Source organism: Adiantum capillus-veneris, chromosome 8, assembly GCF_014529385.1.
Source record: "Adiantum capillus-veneris isolate H3 chromosome 8, ASM1452938v2, whole genome shotgun sequence".
NCBI lineage: Eukaryota > Viridiplantae > Streptophyta > Polypodiopsida > Polypodiales > Pteridaceae > Adiantum > Adiantum capillus-veneris.
In genome coordinates, this window is record NC_140938.1 from 7,905,748 (window position 1) to 7,930,153 (window position 24,406).

At 40.6% G+C, this 24,406-nt stretch overlaps 1 protein-coding gene across 31 annotated transcripts in view; it reads left to right on the plus strand.

The window, feature by feature from the left end:
- LOC147451633 (lipid droplet phospholipase 1-like) overlaps positions 1-24,406 on the plus strand; it is a 237,913-nt gene that overhangs the window by 67,003 nt on the left and 146,504 nt on the right. Inside the window, exon 5 of one of the 31 annotated variants that reach the window (XM_086517536.1) lies at positions 2,641-2,820. The exons of the other annotated variants lie outside the window; for them this stretch is intronic. Coding sequence (XP_086373662.1) covers positions 2,641-2,763 — 123 coding nt within the window. The 3' untranslated portion in view covers positions 2,764-2,820. Of the gene's footprint in view, positions 1-2,640; positions 2,821-24,406 lie in introns of those variants that run through there. 31 annotated transcript variants of the gene reach the window in all.

Sequence of the window (24,406 nt, forward strand, 5' to 3'; positions counted from 1 at the left end):
TCTCCCCTTACCTCTCTCTTTTCGTCTTCTGCCCCCCTCTCTCTCTCTTTGGTTTCTCTCTCTCTCTCTCTCTCTCTCTCTCTCTCTCTCTCTTTTCCTCTCTCAGTGTGTGTGTGTATGCATTCTTTGTTTATGCATGTGTATGTGTGTATGTGTTTTTCATTTATGCATGTGCGTACTCTCTCTCTCTCTCTCTCTCTCTCTCTTTCTTTCAAAGACACAATGTGTGTGTGTGTGTGTGAGAGAGAGAGAGAGAGAGAGAGAGAGAGAGAGAGAGAGGGAGAGAGAGAGAAAGAGGGGAAGGGAACATGAGAGAGAGGAGAGGGAAGGAGCATACCTGGCTCTCCTTCCTTTCCTCATGTGTGTGTGTGTTATCATTACAGAGAAAATTCTTTTTTGAGAGATTTGGAAAAGAAGGTACATAGTTGCGAGAAGATTCCAAAGTGCGTACTTTGATCGTTTTTTGGGGACTATCCAAGTGTCCATGGCTGAGGCCAGTTCTTTACCTTTATCTTTGTTTTTTTTTCTTTTTCTTTGCCTTTATGTATGAATAAGATATGTACTCCTAAGCACCTTGAAGGGATGAATATTTTGGATTTGCGGAGACAAGTTTATGCCAAGAAAGCTATGTTATCACCAGTTTCGGTCGCCTAGCAGCAACCTTGGCCTCTCATGTTTTTCCATTTGTGTGCTCATATTGTTATGCCTGCTTTTCGTCATTGGCATCCATCGTATTGGGAGGTTATATTTGGCAAGCTTGAAGGTTATATTCGAGGTTTCCCATTTTCTTCTTCCCTTATAACTGATTGGAGGACTGTTACTGCGCATTTATCATGGCGCGGTTGTCACTCCCCTTCTGGAAACTCTCTTAGATCAGAGGGTATCCATTGGAGTAGGGTATTCTCATCCACTCTGGTCCAACGAGCTCCTCGTCAAGTGTATTTTCTCTCTCAAAAAGGATTATGTCAGGTTGATCAGGTGGTTGATTCTAACAGGCATGTTCTCTCCTTACTACCTTGGTTTGGGTCCTCATTATCGTCATGTTTGGCAGGAGATTCAGCTCATGCTTTCTATTTTGGCCCCAATAGCTCACTACCTTGGTTTGGGTCCTCATTATCGTCATGTTTGGCAGGAGATTCAGCTCATGCTTTCTATTTTGGCCCCAATAGCTCACTACCTTGGTTTGGGTCCTCATTATCGTCATGTTTGGCAGGAGATTCAGCTCATGCTTTCTATTTTGGCCCCAATAGCTCACTACCTTGGTTTGGGTCCTCATTATCGTCATGTTTGGTAGGAGATTTAGCTCATGCTTTCTATTTTGGCCCCAATAGCTCCATACACAATGGATTCCCGTTTGTTGGATTGGCGCCTCTCTACCACTAGTTTTGTTTGCATATCGGTTGCCTCAGTTTATGAATTCTTAGAATCTGATGCTTCGATAGCGCAACATGAAAAGCACTTATGGTCAATTCACAAATCTCATTTGTGGTGGAAGTGCACTTTGTTTTGCATCTGGAAAAATTGTTTGCCTTTGAACGAGCGCATTTTCCTATGGTGATGTTTGGTTGGTGCTCTACCAGTTAGTGTTTCCTACATGTACGCTGTACGGCATATCACAACATCTTCATGTCCTCAATGCAATGCTGCTACGCTTGCTCTCACACTGTTGTCACTCTCGTTCATATTTTATCGCCGGGTCTCGGATGCTCTATGACTTTGATTCCCCTTAGCCACCTTTCATAGATGGTTCTAGCTTTTTGGAGTGCTCTAGCCTCAACATTTGGAGCCATATGATTTTATGAAGTCTTGTTGGCTCACATTGATGCCCGGAACATGTTGTTGAATTATTCCTTTTGTTTTTTGGTACTGAGATGACACATGTATTGCCTTGGGCTCTTACCAAAGACTATCAAAGCCTTATCCGCCACAAGTGTCCAATATGGTAGAAATAGTTGACTTTTCGTGCACCTGGTGATGCTTTCTTCCTATGCTTGCTTCTCGCTTGGGGAAAGTATTATGTCCTTCCAAACTTGATGCAAATACAAATCGGTTTTGTGTGCTTGGGGACATCGATGTTCCCACGCCTCAAGGTATTACTGTCAACTCAGGGGACCCTTTCATTTGGCAAGCATCCTTTCGAGCTCAAATAGGGAAAATTTGCAAATTTATGTTTTTGTTGGGTAAATTTGGACGTATGCAATCTGAATGTTCCGAGACTCATTTTCAACCTCCTCCTTCACTGGTTCCATAACTTGTTTTTTCCAATGGAAAGAGGACTCTAGATCTCTCTCCATTGGGGTCTCTACCTTGCATGATGTTCCGCCTCTGGATAAAGGCAAAGTCAAATCTGTTGGCTCCTAAAGCTCTGAGAGAAAGGGTAAGCTTGCAATTGATCACGAGACACGAAACAAGGGTAAGAATGTCAATCCAGAGGAAGGATCTCCTTGGATAACCCCCAAGAAGACCGTCAAAATATGCTCACAATTTTCTTCTCATAATTATGTACCTCTTGCAGTAAAATTTGCGGTGCAAAAACCTCTTCCTTGTAATGACAATTGTACGCTTTGTGGTATGCATGGAACAAGGTGGTACATTCTTACAGAGATGCAATGATTCATGGGGCTTCTTCATCACTTGCAGGTTTTGCTTTCACTGATGGGGATATGTAATCGATCCAGGTCTCTTGATGTTGATGTGCCTATGGGCATATGTCTACTTAGTTCCCCTTTCCTTTGTCTTTGTACATATTTCTTTAATGCATAGTTGTGTTAAATGCATTTCATATAATGTACGCGGGTTCTGTAACACTGATAAGTGGAGATTAACCTGGAATTATGTACATACATGTAAGGCATACATTGTTATTTTGCAAGAGCACAATGAGCATAAATTTGCTGGGCAATGTTCGTATTTTGTGGGATACTGAATATCTTATGTTGGATTGATGGGCTATTTGGGTGTTTTGATGTTGGTTAGACATGAGTTGCATCCGGAGTTGCACCCAATTCTTGTGTACAATGATCCAGTAGGTCGTTGGATGGTGATTCAATGTACAATCAATGGTCAAACTTATGAATTTGGGGGTGTTTATGTCAGGACAAGGGTAAAACCTAAGAACTAGAGCAGTCATGGACTTCGGCCAGGGGCCGAGCTAGACCGTGTGGACAAGGGATCCGTCTAGGGCAAGGGGCTAGGAGCCCGCCTATATAATGGGGGGTTGGGAGGAGGATCCTCAGTCTAGTTCCCCTAGTTATTACACTGGTATCAGAGCCAGATAATTTTAGGGAAGGCGTGGAGAACTTTTTGCATGTGCATGAGGGCAAGGCCGTAGAGCTCTCTCCTTGACACTCCTCGACGAGACAATTTCGGTGGGCAACTCCACTTCCGAGGAGGAGGGCTGAGATTTGCACCTGTGCCAAAACCCTCACTCTCGGGCGTGACAGAAGCATGCGGCCCTACTGGAAATGTTCCCTCTTTGTGGCGGGTGGTTTCAACCAACAACTACGAAGGGTTGAGCACTTCTTGCATCTCACGCTGCCTGCAAAGCAAGCCATGGCACTTCAGGCATTTTTTTCACACTCATGGGTGCCCAACCCTTAGGGTTGGTGGCCAAACATATTTTTTTTAGCAAGTTTAGGGGTCGGTACCTACAACAAGGATTTTCCCTTTTGTTCTTGAAAGAACGGGATTTTTTCCCAGGAATCGTAAGCTCGTTATAAAGACATGATGGTGCAGAATTGCAAATAAGGGCTTTGAAATTTCCTGCCGACTACGTCAAATCGACTTGGTGCTATTCAACGGGTAAATTTACGGTCTCCTAAAGATCGGACAACCAACAATAATTGTGGCGAGTGCTTTCAAGCAACTTGGACTACCAACGAAATTGCTGGTCGCTTCAAGCTTGGAGCACGAACGAAATTAGCAAGGCTAATTACCGGTGTCAACGGGATTCTTTATCAATAATTATCGATTGCGGTGCATCCTACATCTACGACATTATTCTTCGACTCGAGGTATTTTTCTTTACAACCACAGGCGGAGTTAGCACGACCAATCACAGGCCTTTGCTACAAGTTTTTGCGTCAGTACGGCTACAAATTTTTCGGTACTCCAAGGTATTCTTTTCTCTTTATTTTGTACAACGCATTTCGCCATGAGTACGAACAATGATGCTCAACATATGTTTGACTTCGAATACCTGGAATCGGCTCCACCTATGGATGTCGTGTGGCCGGATACTCTCACGGAGGGTTCAGGGACAGATAATGCATATTTCGGCAGTCTATCTCCTCTTCCTCAGAGCGTGTTTGATATTCTAGAGGATGATAGTAACTTGCCAGATGCCAAAGAGTTTGTCACTCGACAGGACTGGCAAACTTTTGATGCCTGATTTCACAAGTTAGCTGTATAGGTCCACATATTGGCTATGCAAGTGGAAAATCTCACACAATTATTTTACAACATGCTACCAGAATCAACTTCTCCTTTGCCAGCAACTCAAGGGGTTGTCTGCCCAACAGTTATGACCAAAGAGGTCCAGCACGTAGTATAAGAGAAATCGGTTGTCGATACAGATTTGGTCGTGACCAACGTGGTCAGGAAGCGACTCTCACAATTAGACTTCCAATGGGCAAAGCGTTAAAAATTATGCTTTTATTGCTTAGGAACGCATCAAAAAAGCAGTGTCCACATGTCCGACAACTTACGTATGAGGCATGAGTTCTTGATTTTGACATAAACTCCAGTTTTGGTGCACGGCACAGTAGTTATATGGCTTTTGAACATGTTATGCTTAGCCATTTTCTCATACTTGAATATGGATTTTCAGTGTATTGTAAGTTTTTTGAATTGGGTATTGTTTTGCCCCAATTGCTTTTCTGCTATAGTCATTTTTGGTACGACCAGTCACATCATCTCGGCTTATACGATCCGCCGAACACATTATGCGGTGCCTACAAGATCACTGCATTCGAGTGTATAAGATACATGTGTTTCCCCAATTTTACGTTTTGCATTTATTTTGGACAATATTGCTAGTTGTGCAAATGCCAAATATTGGCCACTTTCACGTGACGCAAGCCATCACTTTTGCCAAGGGTCCAAAAATTTTGTATGCACGACATGCTAGCTAGGTAGATTCAATTCTACCGCCTCATGCAATATGCTTTCGCTATACCCCAGACACTTTGTCACGGACAAGATAAGTTCTGGATTGTTTAACATGATTTTTTTTCGTTACTGTCAACGCACAACCACACTAAAAGGAACCTATATCTAAGACTTAATTCACCGGCAAGGTGCCATATTTTAGTCATTTTTGTACAGTCACGATCCCCTACATGGTAGGTGGGGCAAGATGTGACTTGTGTTTTCTGTTACCTCTCTTGATGACAACATCATAGAGGCAGATTGTTGCATGCTTATAGGATAAGCTGCCAGTCAGGCATAAGATGTCTAAGAGCACACATTCTGGGCACACACACACTAGAAATTTTAGGAAAGTTCCTCAGCCCAACATGCTCTTCTTTTCGTTCTCTATCTCTCTCTGTCTAAGAAAAATATGAAACTCTTCTAAGAAGCTTTTGATACATGTTTTGCTCGTGAGTCAGCTTGAGCCAAGATGCTCTACCTCACAGCTATTATGTGGCTAAGATGCTACTCAAATTAGTCTTCATCAGTTCGTCAATTGAACACTATTTTGCATAAGGGCTATGAGCCAAACAGGCTAAGAGCCTTTGCCAAGCCAAGGGTAAGACCCAACTATTGACATTCTTTGGGTGATTGTTTTCAAGATCTACCCAAGGAAGTACAAATCGATGTTAATGGACAAGCAAGAGTCTTTTCACTATGGATGTTTAGGGTGTCATTTTTGCACTACATGTTGTCAGTGTGACACTCAAGTTGAATTTTTGATAATCTTCAACTCACAGCAGCTGATCTCTACAAGAAAGTATAGATGCAGCAATCAGTTGCGACAGCATGGCTGTCCATAAGAGCTTGACATTTCACTTGTGTGGATTTCCTGCTCTCTCTATTGCACTACGACAAGTCTATGGACATACTGTTTTGGGGTAAGACCCGACGGGTGATTGTTACATCACCCCATAGGCATTAAGGATCACAGTTTGATTTGCATTGAGGATCACAATTGATCTCTCCCAATTATACTTTCAAAGAAAGAATTCCACAATCCACCACACACGGTAGTGAACAGACACACTTTTCAAGTTGATTCCAATCATCCTGTACACGGTTGACTATGTTGGTTACCGTTATCTGCTAGTAGTTGAGCAGTTTCTACAAAGAGTCTTACCAAGGGGTTTGACTACATAGAATCTAATCCAAGGGCTTGGATTGCAAAGGAAACACCCAGGGTCCTCAGTGCAATGCTGTTTGTTTTTTCAGGTAGGGGACGCGCTCCTCTCCATTTGAATACAGGTAAGTGTACATCACATTCAAATCTCCAGGTACGCATCTATTGATTTGGTGTTATTCCATTTTTAGTATGCTTTGCTTGGTTTTTCAAGACGTCTAAGTACGCTTGAATGTTACAGAGCCATGCCAAGGGCATGTCGGCACAAAGTGTTTTGGGCCAAGTGTCCAATCTATCTTTCTGTCTTATGCTGTTATGAACCTACTTGTAGGGTTCAATTTGGCACATGTGGTCACATGGGATACAACTCAAGGAGTTCGGTTTAGCCAGTGTGGAGCAAGATAATGAGGATTCCTCTCACTCTTGTCGCGGAGTGTTTTGCAGTTCCTCCACACACAAGTACATCTTGTACTTGATGGATGTCGCTTTTTCGGCCATCCTTATTTGAGACATATTCCACATGTGGTGAATATGAGTCTCTGGGACTGTCACTGGCACTTAATTCTTAACGATGTGTTGCGACGAAGTCCCTACGTGCTGGTTGCATCCGTTTATTAGAACATTTGAAGCACACCGTATTAGGAACAATTTCAGTGGCCAAAAATTGTTGGGTACTCAGTACAAATTTGTTGCGATGACAAGTGTTGTGAAACCACCTTAAAGGAGGGTCGTTTCTACATATAGCCAAGTATGCTAAGTTACTGAGAGTGTCTCATGGTTGGTACCTAGGTGTGACTGACCTTTCACATTCTGTTATGCTCCAACTCTTGTTGAAAGGCTTTCACTTACGTACCGTGGAAAGTCTCGTCATGGAATTGCGGTTTGGATAAATTTGTGTTAAATGCATGCACACTAGGTGTTATGGGCCCTAGTGTTTAACACTGATTTATTTGGAACGGCATGCCAATTCATGGACTTTATTCTCTCTGCACCTTTTTGCACTGCATGTGCAATCTCTCGTGCAGATTTATTATGAGTTTACACCCTGCCATACAAGGCACTGGCTCATGATGGGTGTCTATGGTTGGATGGTCTAAACTCTAGGAGCTTACTCCAGTCCACCCGCTTTCAACCTAGTTGGTTGTCTTCACTCCATATAAAATATATGGCTAGATACTCAATGATTGAGTCCTAGTTCATCAGCAGTTAGGGAAGACTGTTTGTAAGCGGTTGGGGAACAACACCTCACTCTTACTGCTGCTATTCATCTCGTGTTGGATGGGTAACTTACAAATATTTCTTTTGCTAAAGGATCTACTCAGAGCATACATTAACACAACGCATTTCTGAATAGATGATTTTCTCCCTATTCTAGAATTTGCTTAAGTACGGTTTTCAACTTTGAACACCTGTTGTGGTGGGGTTGGAGATTGTTTCAATAGTTTCATATGTCAAGGACTTACCATGTGTGCTGACAAAGTATCAATAAAGAAAACATCAGTATTCTTAAGAAGATATTACTACTGGTGTTTTCGAGGACGAAAACTCTTCCTTAAGGGGGGAGTAATGTCAGGACAAGGGTAAAACCTAAGGACTAGGGAAGTCATGGACTTCGGCTAGGGGTCGGGCTAGACCGTGTGGATAGGGGATCCGTCTCGGGCAAGGGGCTAGGAGCCCGCCTATATAATGGAGGGTTGGGAGGAGGATCCTGAGTCTAGTTCCCCTAGTCCTTACAATTTATGTGCACATAGCCTCAAAGAAATGTGCAACTTTATGGCATGCAATGTCTTCTTATCCTTGGCTTTCCAATGCTTTTCTTTGTGGTGATTTTAACAATGCCCCTGCTTCATCGGATAACACCACATGACAGTTGCACATGTTGGGTGTGGAAGAGCAGGCTTGGATAGATCTTGTTGCTTGCACATGGATGTTGGATTTGTGGATCCTTTTGCATCCAAATGTTTGTGGGTACACTTTTCAAACATAATACTCACTCGTCATATCGTGCACGACTAGATCGGTGGTACGTCCTCAATATGCAACAATATGATGAGTATGTATGCGAGATGAGCATTGACCACACCTTATTACTATTTGATCATGCCCGTGTTTTGATGGCCTTGCACTTTGGGAGAATGCATGGTGATCAGTCTCTCTCTAGGAAATGTTTACTACACTATACACATCAACAATGGCTATCTTTCGCATGAGGTATTTTTTGGCATGATTCATGATATTATTCCCCCACTGGTTGCCCATATGCATTTGGATCCTAATATTGCTTGGCATCGTTTCTTCATGTGTGTGCAAAGTGTGATTCAGGATTATGAAAAACACTATATGCTTCATTTACGTGGGAGTGTTGATGATGTAAAACATGTTTATCAAGAGCTCCAAATTTGGGTTGATACGTGTCCATTGATTGACTATGAGTTGACAGCACTTTGTTATGCTCGAGTATGTTTGCAACATAATGACAAACACAAACTAGATAAATGGTAGACTCGTGCTCGACATCGAGTGTTGTGGGACGCATGCCTAACCTCACCATCCTATCTTATTGCAGTATTAGTGAGAACCATAATTAATTTGTCAAACCATGGGATGAAGCTGATTCGACTAGTGCATACAGGCTACAAGAGATTGTCAATCTTTCGGAAAACAACTAACAACTCGCATCTAACTCAAGCTACACTCAAGTGACTGAAATCACCAAAAGCCAATCGCTCATCGGCAAGCAAATCACATTCGTTACAGCATCAAATGACATCCAAAAGTAACGAAACTTCTAGGACAAGTTTACAAAACCTAAGCATACATGCCTATGGTCTGAAACCCCACTTTAGGTCAAGTTCCAAAATCACGATTATTAACAATAGTGGATTTTTGACCTAATCGTTTTCGACCCAGAATGAATTTAAATGCTTAGCAATGATGCCCCAATACCCCGCCTATGCTTAGTTTTCGATTTAAAAGTGTAAATTCTTAGTTATGATGAAATTAGGCCGCGGGTCAGCGACGCCAAAAGCTACGAAATACTGTGAATGGCTTACGTCAATGCGCATAACAAGTAGCCATTACTATGTACTTGTTCTTCCTGGGAGTAACCTTCTTAAAAGGTCCCATAAAATCTAGTCCCCATTTCATGAATACTCCCAGTGGTTGTAGGCATCAAGAGAGTCATATCTGCAGCTGTTGGTCGACCCATTCTTTGGCATATGTCACAAGTTTTACAAAAACTTATGACATCAGCAATCAGTGTTTGCCACCACAGACCAGCTTGTAGAATCTTATTATAGGTTACTTCGTTGGAAAAGTGTCCACCAGATTCACCATTATGCGCTTCTAAAATTACTTGCATTCTTCCTTCCATAGGGACACATCGTCGAAGTATACCATCAACACCCACTCGATAAAGTAATCCTCCTATGATAGTAAATTTTAGGCCTTTTATGATCAGAGCTTTCTTCTGATTTTGCTTCCAATCCTCTGGGAAGGCACCTTGGGAAAGAAATTAATAAATATCATACCATACCAGATCCAGTGATTCTTCTGCCTCTAACTGAAATAAATGAGCATCCACTGGTTTGTCTCTTAAGGGTGATTCTGAATATCCGTCCGTACTTCTTGAGAGAAAATCAGCTCCACAATGGTTTCGGCCAAGCTTATGGAAAAATCTGAATTCAAACTCCATTAGGAACATCATCTATCTTATCAGTGTGCCTTGAATAATGACTTTATTAATAAAAAACAGAAGAGCTTGATGGTCCACATAAAAATGGAATAACTTGATGGTTCATTAGGAACATCATCCATCTTATCAGCGTGCCTTGAATAATGACTTTATTAATAAAAAAATAGAAGAGCTTGATGGTCCACATAAAAATGGAATAACTTTCCCAACAAGTAATGCCTGAACTTTGTAGCGTTGAAAACCATTCCAAGGGCTTCTCTCTCAGTAGTCGTATAGCCTTGTTCAGCTTGATGAATCTGCGATTGGCAAAATAAACCGGATAGTTTGTTCTTCCATCTGGCTGAGCTAATATTGCCCCCATTGCCAATCCCGAAGCATCTACATGTACGTGGAAAATAATATCCCAGTATGGCTGCCTAAGGACTGGTTTACTGGTAATAGCTTTTTTCAGATTCTGGAAGCTTTCCTCGCATTCAATAGTCCATTTGAACTTACTGGTCTTCTTTGTAAGATCATATAGTGGTACTGCTTGAGAAGAAAACTTATGTACAAATCTTCTATAGAAATTCACATAACCCAAGAAAGAACTCAACTTTGAAGCAATTCTGGGTGCTTTAGCTTGCTGAACACACCGAATTTTGTCATTGGCCATCTCTATTCCATTTTGGGAAACCACATGTCCCAGTAGCTCTCCCTTCCAGACTAGAAAAACAAATTTGAATGGATTCAAACAAATCCGCTTCTCCTGGCAGTGTTTGAAAACCATTTCTAGGAATAGGAGGTGTTGTTCCTCATTTGAATAGACAGTGAAGTCATCCATGAAAATGGCGAGGAACCGATGAAGGAATTCATTAAACATCTCTATCATACACCACTGAAAGGTAGCTGGTTCATTGCACAGGCCAAAAGGCATCACCAGATACATCCATGAAGCTATACATTTCATATCCTGCGATCTCATCAAGCAAAATATCAATAAAAGGCAAGGGAAATGGATCCTTAATAGTTTGGGCGTTTAGTTTCCTATAGTCGACACAAAATCTCAATTTTCCATTCTTCTTGGGGACGATGACTATGGGAAATATCCAATCACTGCTTGGCACTTCCGTAATGAACCCAGCCTTGAGAAGATTATCAATCTCCTCCTTGATCTTCTTTGCATAGTTGGGGTTCGTCCGGTATCTTTGCAATCGTACTGGCCTAGCATCTGGTTTCAGCTGTATTCCATGCTGGCATACTTCAAGATCTACTCCCTTCAGATCTGTATGTTCCCAGGTAAACACATCTTTATAGTTCTGGAACATTTTTCGTGCCTTTTCCTTCATTGCCGGATTGAGGTGCTTGTTGACCTTGATCATTCTAGGATTATCCTCTGATCCTAGGTTCCACTCTTCCACTTCCCGGTCGTCTGGAAGCAACCAGTTTGGCCCGTGTTGCCTTCTTGTATGTGGAATAACTGATTGCATTCACTCTAGCTCATGTGTCTACCAAAGCATTGGTGCTATGATTGTTGAGCTGTACTTTGATGTGCAGATCCATTCCATCTAACCAATTGTCATGTGTTGAAACTGCCTCTTTAGGTAATTCCCATTGTCGATCATCTATTTCCAAAGTGTTGGTGGAATCAGTATCTGTTGATTCTTGAGAGCAGCTTTACGCTTGAGTACCCGAAGCCTAGCTTTCTCTTGGGCTTCATCAATTACCTGCTGTCGTTTGATCTTCCTTTGTTTGGCTGCATGCATTCTTTCTAGCAAATCATTGGTTAGTGAAAAATTGTATTTCTTTAAACGACATCCACTAATCCAATTAGAAATTGGTTCATCATCTAGGGTGGACAATTTTACTGCTCCACTTGGAGATACATCTTCAATGAGAAATGGTCCATTTTCCTTTTTCTTAAACTTTGGAATGTGCTGCTTAAGGGAATAGACTAAAACTAAGTCCCCTTTTTTGAAGATTTTTGTGATTAAGTGGGAATCAAAAAACTATTTTTGTTTTCGCATTTTTGCATAGATTCGGCTATAGTAGTTAGCCTTTGCTCGTCTAGCTTTTCCAAATCTTCAAGTCTTTCTGACAATTCATGTCCAGTCCACTCAAGATTCTGTGCTACCCTTAATGTCGGCAATAGAAATTATACTAGTAATATGGCATCAAGACCATAAACAAGGTTAAAGGGTGTAGCATTTAGAGCTGTTTTGAATGAAACTCGATAAGCCCATAGAGCAGCATGGAGATTCATTTCCCAGTCTGTCCTTCCTGAACCAACCACTTTGGTCAGTACCGAGCTAAGAATTTTATTCGTATGCTCAGCTTGTCCGTTTTCTTGTGGGTGATAGGGAGCTGATTTGTTATGGATGACCATAAACTCATTAAGAAAATACTCGATTACCTCATTGAGGAAATGAGTTCCTTGATCATCACTGACAATCTCTATTGGCAGTCCATATCTCTTGAATACATACTCATATAAGAATGCAGCAGTGGTTCTGGCATCATTCTTTTGAGGTGCTTTAGCCTCAGTCCACTTAGTTAAATAGTCCATAGCTACAATGAATATTGAGCTTGGGTTCTATAAGCAGGTGGTTGTATCGGTCCAACAAAATCTATACCCCATTTTGAGAAGTCTCTAGCCCCCATCATTGGTCTTAAGGGCATGATGTCTACTCATGTTGGAATTTTTGCTCATTGACAAGCATCACACCTTCGAACATATTCTTTGGCATCTTCAAAAAGTGTTGGCCACCATATGCCTGCCATCAAGATTTCTCTTGCGGTGGTCTCACTAGAAAAGTGACCTCCAGCTAATCCAGCATGTGCTTGTTCTAAAATCGGAATATACTCATTTTCATTTGCACAAAGACACAAATATTGATCTTTACCTCTCCGATACAACTTGTTCCCAATAAGAGCATAGTCTCTTGCTTCAATTTCAATTGCTCTTTGACGGCGTTTACTCATATCCTCAGGAAATGTTTAGCTCGATAAGTAAGTAACCAGATAATTACTCCACTTAGGAACAGGTGACATTTGAAACAATGTTACATGAGGAATGGGTGGTTATTTTTGACTTTGAGGGCAATATTTTACAAAAGATCTAACATCTCTCCTCATAGTCGGCCAAAATACTCCAAGTCTCGAGATTCGTTGCATAGTTTGGTCTTCCGCAAAGTGAATTCCTACTATGGTAACATGTGCTTGACTTAGGTATTGTTCTTTTTCTTCAGGGTTAATGCATAATAGCAATATCCCGTCTGGATTTCTTTTATATAGCCTTCCAGCTAGTAATTGATACATAACCGATTGCTCAATTAAATCAATTGTGATAGGAAGTGGTATTTGTGAATGCACTTGAGCTATTGTCATCAATGACAGAATGTTTTCCGACCATCTAGGTATCATTTCCATGGAGAACAAATAAGCATCTAGTAAATCATCGTCTACCCCTTTAGGTAATTACCCTGAAATAATCCTTGACAAATGATCTACTCATTGATGTGTAGTGCCTTTTTTTACAACCACAATGAAATCAAATTTGAGAAGAATGATGAACCATCTCACGATTCTCCTTCTACTGCATGACTTGTTGACCAAATACAACAAAGCTTGGTGGTCCACAAAGAACACAAACTTGTTGGCTAATAGGTTATGTCTATACTTTTTAATGGCATAGATCATTCCTAGCCCTTCTCTTTCGGTGGTGGTGTAATTCTTTTCTGTCATGTTCAATTTGTCGAGCTAGAATAAGAAATAGGAAAGTCAAATTTTCCATCTCCTGGTTGGACTAGTATACAACCAATAGCAAAGTTTGAAGCATCTACATGTACGTGGAATACCTTATCCCAATCTGGTGCTTTCAATATTGGTGAGCTGAGGTGAGGAGCTGAGGTGAGAGCTTGCTTTAGCTTCATGAAGGATTCTTCACATGCCTTGGTCCATTCAAAGTGCGTAATCAAGCTATACATGGGTTTTGTAATTATAGCGTATATGTAGATGAACCGTCGGTAATATCCACAATGTCCCATGAAGGTTTGTACCCCCTTGACTGTTGTTGGTCTAGGCAAATCAACAATGACATGAATCTTCCCAATATCAATAGCTATGCCATTTTTAGACACGATATGTCCAAGAATTTTCCCTTGTCTTTCGATGAATGTGCACTTTTCAGGATTTAAACAAATCCTATAAAGTCTCCATTTCTCGAATACCTTTTTGAGGTGTTCAAAATGATCAGCCCGGATTGACGAATGTACGTATAGATAATCCATGTATACTTCTAAGAATTTCCGAAGATACTCTTTGAAAGCATGGCTCCTCAACCTCTGAAACGTGGCTGGAGCATTAGTTAACCCAAACAGCATAACCCGATAGGCAAATATATCCCATTTTTTTGCAAAAGCAGTTTTATGTTGATCTTTTGGGTCAACCAAAAGTTGATTGTATCCCGAAAAGACGTCTAAGAAGCTGTAAGCTTCTTTTCCTGCCACTCATTCTAAAACATGCTCAGTTATTGGAAGAGGAAAGTTGTCTCTAATGGTAGCTGCATTCACCCTTTTGAGATTAACACACACTTGTAATTTCCCATTCTTCTTAGGTACTACCACAATTGGAGACACCCAATATGTGTGTTCAATTTCGTAAATGAATTCAGCTTCCTTTAGTTTTTCAATCTCTTCTTTGATCTTCCTGGCAAATGTTTCGTTATAAGTGTATGGTCTCTGTCTACTTGGTTTCGCATCATCTCTCATGGGTATAGTATGTTGACAGATTTCTGGATCAACACCCTTGAGATCCTTGTAAGACCAAGCGAAGATATCCCGGTATTCCCTTAACAAGCTTAGCAAAAGATTTTCTTCTTCTTCTGTTAGGTCATTCGCAATGTAAGCAGGTCTAGGCTCTTCTCTTGGTTCAGCCAAGTCTACCCTTTTAGCGTTTTCAAGCCCTTCGTAAGATTCGCCTTGTTTCCGTAGTTCCCTAACAGGTTGTTCAATTATGCTTTTCCGATCTTGGAGAGTATACTTTTTGTAATGGGATGGAACATGCATTACATCCTTACCATCCTCTTCCATGGTTTCCATTTTGGTTGCGTAAATCTCCTTTAGAGTTTTTTTCAACTCTTGATCTTTTTTCCGCTCCACTCTGGTCATGAGTGGTTTCTTCTTCTGTGATTTTTCTTGAGTTTCCTTCCTTGTTTTTCTCGATGACACAATCATTAGCATCTATCTGCATCAAGAATTGTGTTTTACTTGAGACTGATGGCATAGGTCATGTTTTCACGATATTGGTATCTCTCTTTCGTTTATACCATTTTGTCTTCTTGATTTTTGGTTTGGAAAGTCAAAAAACTTTTCCTCCCCTCCGTTTAAGAGTAACTGAGCTCTCGTATTCTCTTTTTCTGACCCCGAATCTTCTGAGGTAGCTAAGTCTTCATCTAACTCATCAGTTGCATCGTAATAGAGGTAGAAAAGACTTGTTGAGCTTTCATTAAGTCCTTGGGTTCCTCATCTTTGTTTTCAATGTTAAGGACTGACATCATTTGGATGGGAATTATGTCGTAGCCATCCTCATTGCAAAATTTAGTAGGCATAGACTTATTAACACATACATCCATTGTTGCTAAATTTAAGTCCACCTGAATGGTTCAAATAAATGCTCTGGAAAGGGTTCAGGTATGTAGGCTTCGTCTGTACAGTCATTTTCTAGGATACATTCCTCTTGTCTTAAGCTCCCATTTTCTGAAGCCCCGCACATCCAAATAGGAGTGTCTTTGTTTAACCAGGATGGGAGTTTAGTTTTTGCCAAAGAGACTGGATCAAACTCTTGGATGGGTGTTTTCAAACCATCTCTATAAGTGTGGTCTTTCAGATTGACTCTTGTTATAGATCCCACCTGCTTCAAGTACAGATAGTTATTTCCCCAATCTTGGATAAGTTGTACCTGTCGCATGAAAGGTCTTCCCAGTATGATTCCATAGTTGAGTTTTTTCCCAAAGTCTACTATGGCAAAAGTGTGTTGATATTCAATTTCACAAGAATTGACTATCATTTTTTCAAGTAGCCCTAGTGGTCTCTCAATGTGTCCATCAGTCAACTACAATTTCAGTCACGTTTGTCTAATGGCTGGCCGTCCCCAGGATTCCCATACAGCTTTAGTGGCTATGGCTATGCCACCTCCACTATCCAGCATTGCCATGGTTTCAATGTCATTATATTTCATTGGGAGGGTGGTGTTTCCTTCTTCCCCTTCATAATATTCTCCGACCTTGTTCATAGGAACTGATCGAATCTCTTTGTTTTCCATTTCATTTTTCAAATTTCCCAAATTCTTCGAGATTAACTCTGTTATCCCCACCTTCTCTAGGATTTTTTGTAAATCGTTCCAGAAGTATGTCCTGAGTTTCAACAGTTCTTCCAAAGTAAGAGTGCATTGGGTGAGTGTAGACATGATTGAATGAATGTTGTCTACTTCTAGGGTCTATTGGGATCTTTTTACTTGAGTGGTCTTGCAAACGATGGATTCATCTTTGTTATCTCCCAAGTAAGAAGGTAATGTTTTTAATGTCAATGGTTTAGATATTCCTGAAGATTTCGATCCCCAATCCCTGTACAAGGATTGTAAATCCATGTTTATATGAGATGGTAGGTTAGCCAACCAGACTTCCTCTATAGGAGCTGACTTTCAAGTTAGGCTCCCATCATTGATCTCTCTTACCTTTTTCCATAAGTGTCCTGGCCAGTCTTTCTCTACGAATTGAATTCCGTCTAAGGCATCTTCGCTGTCTACTACTATAAGCTCTGGTTCATTTTTTTCAAGGTGGGGTTCTGCCATACATCGAATTTTGCTTTCGTTTCTTCTACCGCAAGCTCTTCAGGTTTTGCAATAACTTCAAGCTTGGGTTTTTGTTTATCCATCATTTCTTGCATGATTCTTACCAATTTTTGATAAGCCTCCAGCTTTGCTGCTTCCATGTCTGGAGATGGATAGTTTTTCCATTTTTTTTCCATGTCTTGGACTGATTTAAGTCCTACTTGGTAAGCTTCCAAGACTGCGTTAATAGGCTCAAAAATTTTATCTACCAGAATGGATCCCCAATGGATCCTCCAGATTTCACGGTTATTTCCTTGAATTCACTGCCAGTTTCTTTCAACTTGTCCTGGGCTAGCATTTTTGCTTTCTCTTCGTTTTCAACCCGTTGTTTTTGTTTTCTCATCTCATAACTTTTGCTTCTGCTCCTTTTGATTCTTTGACAAGAAACTTTTGTGTTCTCCGAATCATCAGAGGAGTTGTGTTTCTTTTTCTTTTCCTCTGCTCTAGTGATTAACTTGATTGGAACAATTGGTTCACTCTCTGATGAGCTACAAGGCATCACTTGGACTACGTTTACGACAATTTTTCCCTTGTTCAAAGGATTCTTAGGACAATCTTCCGGAAAGGCTTCAATTGGTTTGAGGTTTTTGTCAGGCTCTGGACATCCGTTCTTCCAATGGTCATCAACACCACAGTTATGACAGTTTCCTGTTCTAGGCTTCATTATGGGTCTTCCCATGGGAGGTTTGACATCTTGATTAGCTACATAATACATTGGTGCGAGCTGTGGTGGAGCATAAGTCATGGTTTCTTCCATTGGTGGTGTATGTGGACTATACCAATCTCCTTCTACCATTATTGTAGATGGACTAGGCTCTACATAGGGTGTAACAGGCACTAATGCTTGTTCATCTATGACTCCTTCCGAGTGCATGTACTTTACATGCCTGCATTATGTCTTGGATACGGAGGTTGTTGTCCCAACATAGGTTGAAGTCTTTCCATACCCATTGGTGGTCTTTGAGCTTGGGCCATATTAAGCTAATATCTGTACATGGGTTATCCTTGTGGCCTCATGGGCACATACTGAACATTCCCATCATACTTTGGTATGAAGTAGCACTCGTGGGTCTCATGGTTGGTCCATTTACCCTCGATTGCACACCATTTTTGTGGCCTAATTGGTTGTCCCTGTGGAGGTATCCCTTGTCCTGGTCCTCTCATAGGTGCTTTTTGCATATTGTTCATCATTTCGTTCATCCTTTTTAGCATATCTTCTATGGTTGAGAGCAGCAGCCGTTCTCACTTGTCCTGGTTTTGTGGATGCTGTTTTTTTGCTTTGGTTATCCTTAGGAACATCTTCTTCATTGAAGATCTCGCAATTGTGTCCTAGGTCAATAGCATTAGACACACACGCTTTTAGGGTGGTATGCTTTTTACTATAGAGTATAGCATGAAGTTCTTTGTTTAGCAGTCCCTCCAGAAACAAGGATACAAGTCGTTCTTCTACAGGTATCTCCATCTCTAGGCCACTGGCAATGTATTGTTTCATTTGAGCCGCACAATCCCTAACAAACTCACCATGTTTCTGTTTAAAGTTGTAAATTTGAGCTACCGTATTATGTTTAATCCCCGTTTTGGAACAAACAGCTACAAATCCTTGAGATAATGCGTTCAAGTCCATGATTGACCTTGGTGGAATTTTTTGGAACCATGTCAAATCTTTTCCTTCTAATGTCATTCCAAACCCCTCGAATTGAGTATGGAAATTGAATATACGCTCCGCTCTTAGCACTTGCTTAAAGATTTCTAAGTGGTCATATGGATCCCCTGATCCACTGTATTTTCTGATTCATTTTTGAAAATCAGTGTAACACGTCTATTTGGTTCCACTCCAAGTCTTCTAGGAGTTGGTCCTGTTCCGAGCCCTTAAAAGCAGTCTATTGGAAATAGTGACTCATGTAGCCCTGGACTGGTCTTAGTGTCACCCGGTTTTCTACGTGATGAGGTGGTTTCTGGTTTCTTCACATTACTCTCAGATGATCTCTCAAGATGTTCGTCTCTTGGAGTGGTTTCTGGTCCTTGATCCAAGATCCAATCCCGTATGGAATACCCTTGGTATTTGGTTTGTTTACCTCGTCGGGAGTCATCATAACGAACTTGTTGTTATAACAATCCCTAAACAAGTTGGTAGATCTGTAGATCCCTTATCTTTGATCTTGAAGATATAGATGATCTTCATGGTCGTTAATTGTCCTGGTCTGGCATGAGAAGTCCACAAAAGATCTTTTATGTTTCTATCTTCCCAACAATAGACTCCGATCTTAGGATTATTCGTACTAAGACGTTTCAAAGGCTTCAAATCTGCTTGATCATATCCCTCGAATTCCAAAGTTGGTGGTCCTTTTGCTGACATATCTAGGATTATAGTGTTTACTTCCATTTGTCTATCACGTCAGAGTCTTCGACCTGTAAATACTGAGTTCCGTTTCAATCCATGTACATTTTTCCTTGTTTGTTTGTCCTAACCTCTTCTTCAAACTCAATACCATGGTCATCAATGCGAACATCATACTCCTCGTTAGGGTCCAAGTAAACCTGGGCTCCATGATGGTTAGTCTTGTAAAAAGATAGTATATGCTTATAGCGCACTGTCGTTCAGGTTTCCGAATGAGTCGAGTAAGAAGACATTTCGGATGTTGAATCTGAAAGTGTCTGAGACTTCTTCAGGAATTGTGTGCAAGGAATTGCCTTGATTCATGCTTTCTTCGGTAGATACTCTATTGGAGGTTTCTCTGTGTATGCCCTGATTTTCTAGTACACGACCAGATCTAAGGTTCATATAGACTTATGAAGCCCTGGATAGAGTACTCACCTTTGGATTGACTTGTCGTCAATTTCCACTCGATTTAATTGCAACTTTCTGTCAAGCCACTGATTCCTCGTCTGCAACCTGATTCCTGTACAAATTTAATCAAGTTAGCTATTCTTCTATATAGACAGTCGAGCTCTTGAGAACTCTTGTGATTGGTCTCTGTGTATCACTTCAAATCAATCTATGGGAGTCAAAATTTGACTTTCAGATCGACTTCAACAGAATTCAAAGGTTTGATCTGCAATCTGAAAACTGAGTGTATCTGTATCAATTTTAATCTGATTGAACCCAGAATTGCCATGTGGCTTTATATTCTGTTGGTCTATCATTGCATAAGTTCAAAAGTAAAAATGATGTCTCTCGATAGCAAAAGTAAATAATCATGATTATTTACTTTTGTCAAGTTTTGACACTTTTTGGATTCGTTTGGCAAGTATTTGAACTTGTTAAAGCCCTTGGACAAGTTTCAATAAGTTTGGACAATATTTGATCAAGTTTATCAACTGTTCCATGTCCGTAGACTGTGATTTCAAGGATTTGACTTAAGTCTCACTTTTGTGGTCCAAATTTCACCAAAATTGATTTGTGAGGTCTACTTGATGTGCTTAACTTTGTGGTATACTCAAATTTGCAAAATCATCAAGCTTTGAAGCAGATGTAAATAATCGCGATTATTTCCTCTAGCTAAACTTTTGCAGGTTTTTGTCCCAACTTTGACACAAATCTTTTAAGCACCTCAAGTTAAGGTCACTAGCCAAGTTTCATCAAGTTTGGACAATTTTTGGTCAAATGGTCATCATTTATCTGTCCGCAGACTAACTTTGCAATTTCAGTCACAATTTTCAATCTAGTGATTCAAGTATTACCAAATTTGGTTTGTGGGCTTTTTACAACATGGTAAAGCTACTGGTATGCCAACTTGGTCAAAAAAGTTCAAAATAGAGCAGATATAAATAATCGCGATTATTTACATTTAATAATTTTTTACAATTTTTTGGTCAATTGAGCATATACACATGTTTATCACATCAATATAAGCCTATGGATCAATTTTCAACAAGTTTAGATAAACTTTTCTCCAATTTATAAGCAAGATTCAAAAAGTCAGTACAAACTTTAGTTTTTACCCAGTTTTTTGCCAGTTTAGTGATCCAAATCTCTTGGGCCTTTACAAAGATCGTTTGTACACATGCAATAAGTCAATGGTATGAACTTTGGTCAATTTAGAGCAGAAAGTTAAGAATCGTAATTATTAACTTGAGGCTTAAAATGAACACTTTTTTGCAATTTTCTCAAAGACAATCTTTATATGAGCTATTTTAAGGCTATGAATCAAGTCAAAACTTAATTTGACGTAAAATGTCAAGAAAAAGTAAATAATCTGAGTTTTGGTCAACTTCTTGAAACTTTTACCTCGAAGTGTCCTTGAGCTTACCCATTGGTTCAGAAAACTCTTAGACTTACTCTCCCAGTAGGATTGAGTGGATGCGAGTCTTTTCAAGCTATTTCTAGCCGTAGACCTGAAATTCTGCAACTTAATAGAACACTCACACTTGATTATTTTCAGAGAGAGCAACGTTTTGAAATCCACCTCGGATCCTACTTACCCTACTCCTAGATTCTCATGCAATGGGTTTGTGGAAAGTGTCAACAAACACTTGTTTTCTTGTGGTTTTTTATGTTTTTCAGAGTCTTGATTTTAAGACTTGTCTCGTCTACCAATCATTTTCAAAATCCTAATCTAAATCTACAATCCTAAAGGTACTCAGCAAGTACAATTACTTCCAAGCTACCTCTACACAGCAAAAGACAACACTCTTAAGCTATGCGGTTTCTAAAAAGAAATTTTTACTCTAGGTGAACCTAGAGGAAGTTAATGGACAAAGTTACACAAGACGCTCATGTTTTTTCCTAGTTTAGGTCTCTTCAATTCCCGGCAGCGGCGCCAAATGTGGGACGCATGTCTAACCTCACCATCCTATCTTATTGCAATATTAGCGAGAACCACGATTAATTTGTCAAACCATGGGATGAAGCTGACTCGACTAGTGCATAGAGGCTACAAGATGTTGTCAATATCTCAGAAAACAAATAACAATTCACATCTAACTCAAGCTACACACAAGTGACTGAAATCACCAAAAGCCAATCGCTCATCGGCAAGCAAATCACATCCGTTACAGCATCAAATGACATTCAAAAGTAACAAAACTTTTAGGACAAGTTTACAAGACCTAAACACACATACCTATGGTCTCAAACCCCACTTTAGGTCAAGTTCCAAAATCACAATTATTAACAGTAATGGATTTTTGACTTAGTCATTTTTGACCCAGAATGCATCTAAATGCTTAACAATGATGCCCCAATACCCCGCCTATGCTTACGTTTTGATTTAAAAGTGTAAATTCTTAGTTATGATGAAATTAGGTCACGAGTCGGCGATGCCAAAAGCTACGAAATACTGTGAATGACTTACGTCAATGCGTAGAGCTTTTACCTACGGTTGCAATGCAACAAATGCATTTGCAATGTGACAACCGGAGAGGGAGTAAGAAGCGCAAGAAGGAGAGAAGTGAGTGCCGTTAGCTCACGCTGTGTATTTCTTTTCCAAAAAACTTATAAAAAACTTACAAAAATTGGCTTTTATACCTTAGCCAAGGTTTTTGGGTAGTCAATACTAATAATTTAGAGTTCTACCAAAGCTGGGAATTGACTGGCTAAAACAATCTGGAAGCTTGTAGCGCTGGCTCATTAATTATAAGGTTTATCAGAGAAAATAAGAGTTACAATATTCCCGATTTATCAAAATAATAAATGTTTTACAAGGAGAACTCCGAAAAATGGTGTCTGCGTTAACTTGCTACTAACAAGTGTTTGTAGATAGGGATGTGCTTCAAAATAGTATTTTAAGCACCTACAACATTCAAGGGCATCTCAAGACATTAAGAGGGCGAAGCTCCAATTGGACTCATGGACAACTTCGAAACGTGAGCTTGCTCATGCCATGACGTTGCATTTTGGGAATGCATTGTTCCTTCTCTAGTTTCTAATGAAACTGGCCATGCCCGCTAACTTCTGTTATCTAAAGTGCATGCAATTCACTTGCCTCATGATGCGCAAGCGATGGAGGTGGATTTTAATGAAAATGAATTGCACTCAGCATTGATTGCTCTTGGTAGACGGCGTTCCACTAGTTGGGATGGACTCACTGTGGAATTTTTCATCTCCTTCCGGAAGCCCTTGAAAGGGCCTTTGCTCTATATGATGAATGTTGTGTGGAATAAGCAAAACTTGCCATTGTCTTGGAAAGAAGACTTGCTGAAATTATTGGCCAAGCAGGCGCTTTGCGAGTTTTTATCTCATTGGCCGGCTGATTACCCTCATGCTGGTCAAATACAAAATTTTGGCTAAGATGATTGTGCATCGCATCAAAGAGTCACTTCTTGCAAGTATCCATCCCGCTCAATATGGCTTCATCCCTCATTGCCAAATCATGGATAACTTGGCAAATGTCTTAATTGGAATGGAATATGCCAAATATACCCAGCAAGATGTACTCGTGATGCAAGTGACATTGAAAAGGCATTTGATACAATACAATGGGATTTCATTGCTGATATAATGTGAGCCCTTGGATTTGGTCCTAAGATAGCCAATGTTGTATATTTCTTGTATGCTCATAATTCGTCATTTGGCCTTCTTGATGGTGACCTGACCGATCCTTGGCCACTTGGATGCTCTATCAGCAAGGTTGTTCGCCTTAGTGCTTTATTGTATGCCATTGCCACCCACCCCTTGTTGTTGCATTTGGATCACTTCACTTCCGTTGGCCGTCTTCACGGATTGCAATTACCCTCTGGGAATGAATTTATTGGCCAGGATTCCTTATTCATGACTAGTAACAACCAAGATGAGATGTGGGAGATTATGCAAGCTTTGGATACATTTGTGCTTGAGGCTGGCCTTAAGGTCAATTTTTGAAAATCCAAACTACTGCCTCTTAATGCACGTGAATGGCATCATCTTTTGTGACCTGGAGACATAATTGATTTGCATGTGATTGTCACACACTTGAGCTTTCCTATTGGGTGGAATATAACCAACACCCAGCAAGTGATTGGAGTATGCCACAATAGCCCAATCCACTAGAGTTCATCTTCAAACTCAACACAACTTATAAGAAAACCATTGTTTGCACACAACCATAAGCACACAGTCAGTACACCAACACAAATAGACCCAATCATCTTGCACTATTCAATTCATAGCCTTCCACACGCACACACCTTGACCATCTTTCCATCCCTCTCTCTCAACACCGCACATGAACCACCTCTTTGAGCCCCATGGGATTTTCACCTTGCACCCTGAGGGGATGTCTCGGTGCCATGACAACCCCTCACCTGAATAAAAAAATTGGCCGCTTCGAGGCCCTATGGGACCAAGCTTATAACAATATGCCATGTCAACACTGTCTTGTGCCATCAACAACAGCCAACACACCCCTGCTATCTTCAACATCAACACAAAACGCCGCCTGGCGGTCGCCCTCGTGGGGACGACAATGCCCATAGGCTCCACACCATCACCAGAGCTCAAGAGAGCTCTCTCTTCCCACCTTGATACCCCTATGGCCTCCTCGCCTTGGCCTATATACCATGCTCGTATGCCTTTTGTCCACACATGTAGGTTTAAGAGACGCTGCCATGTGGCAGCA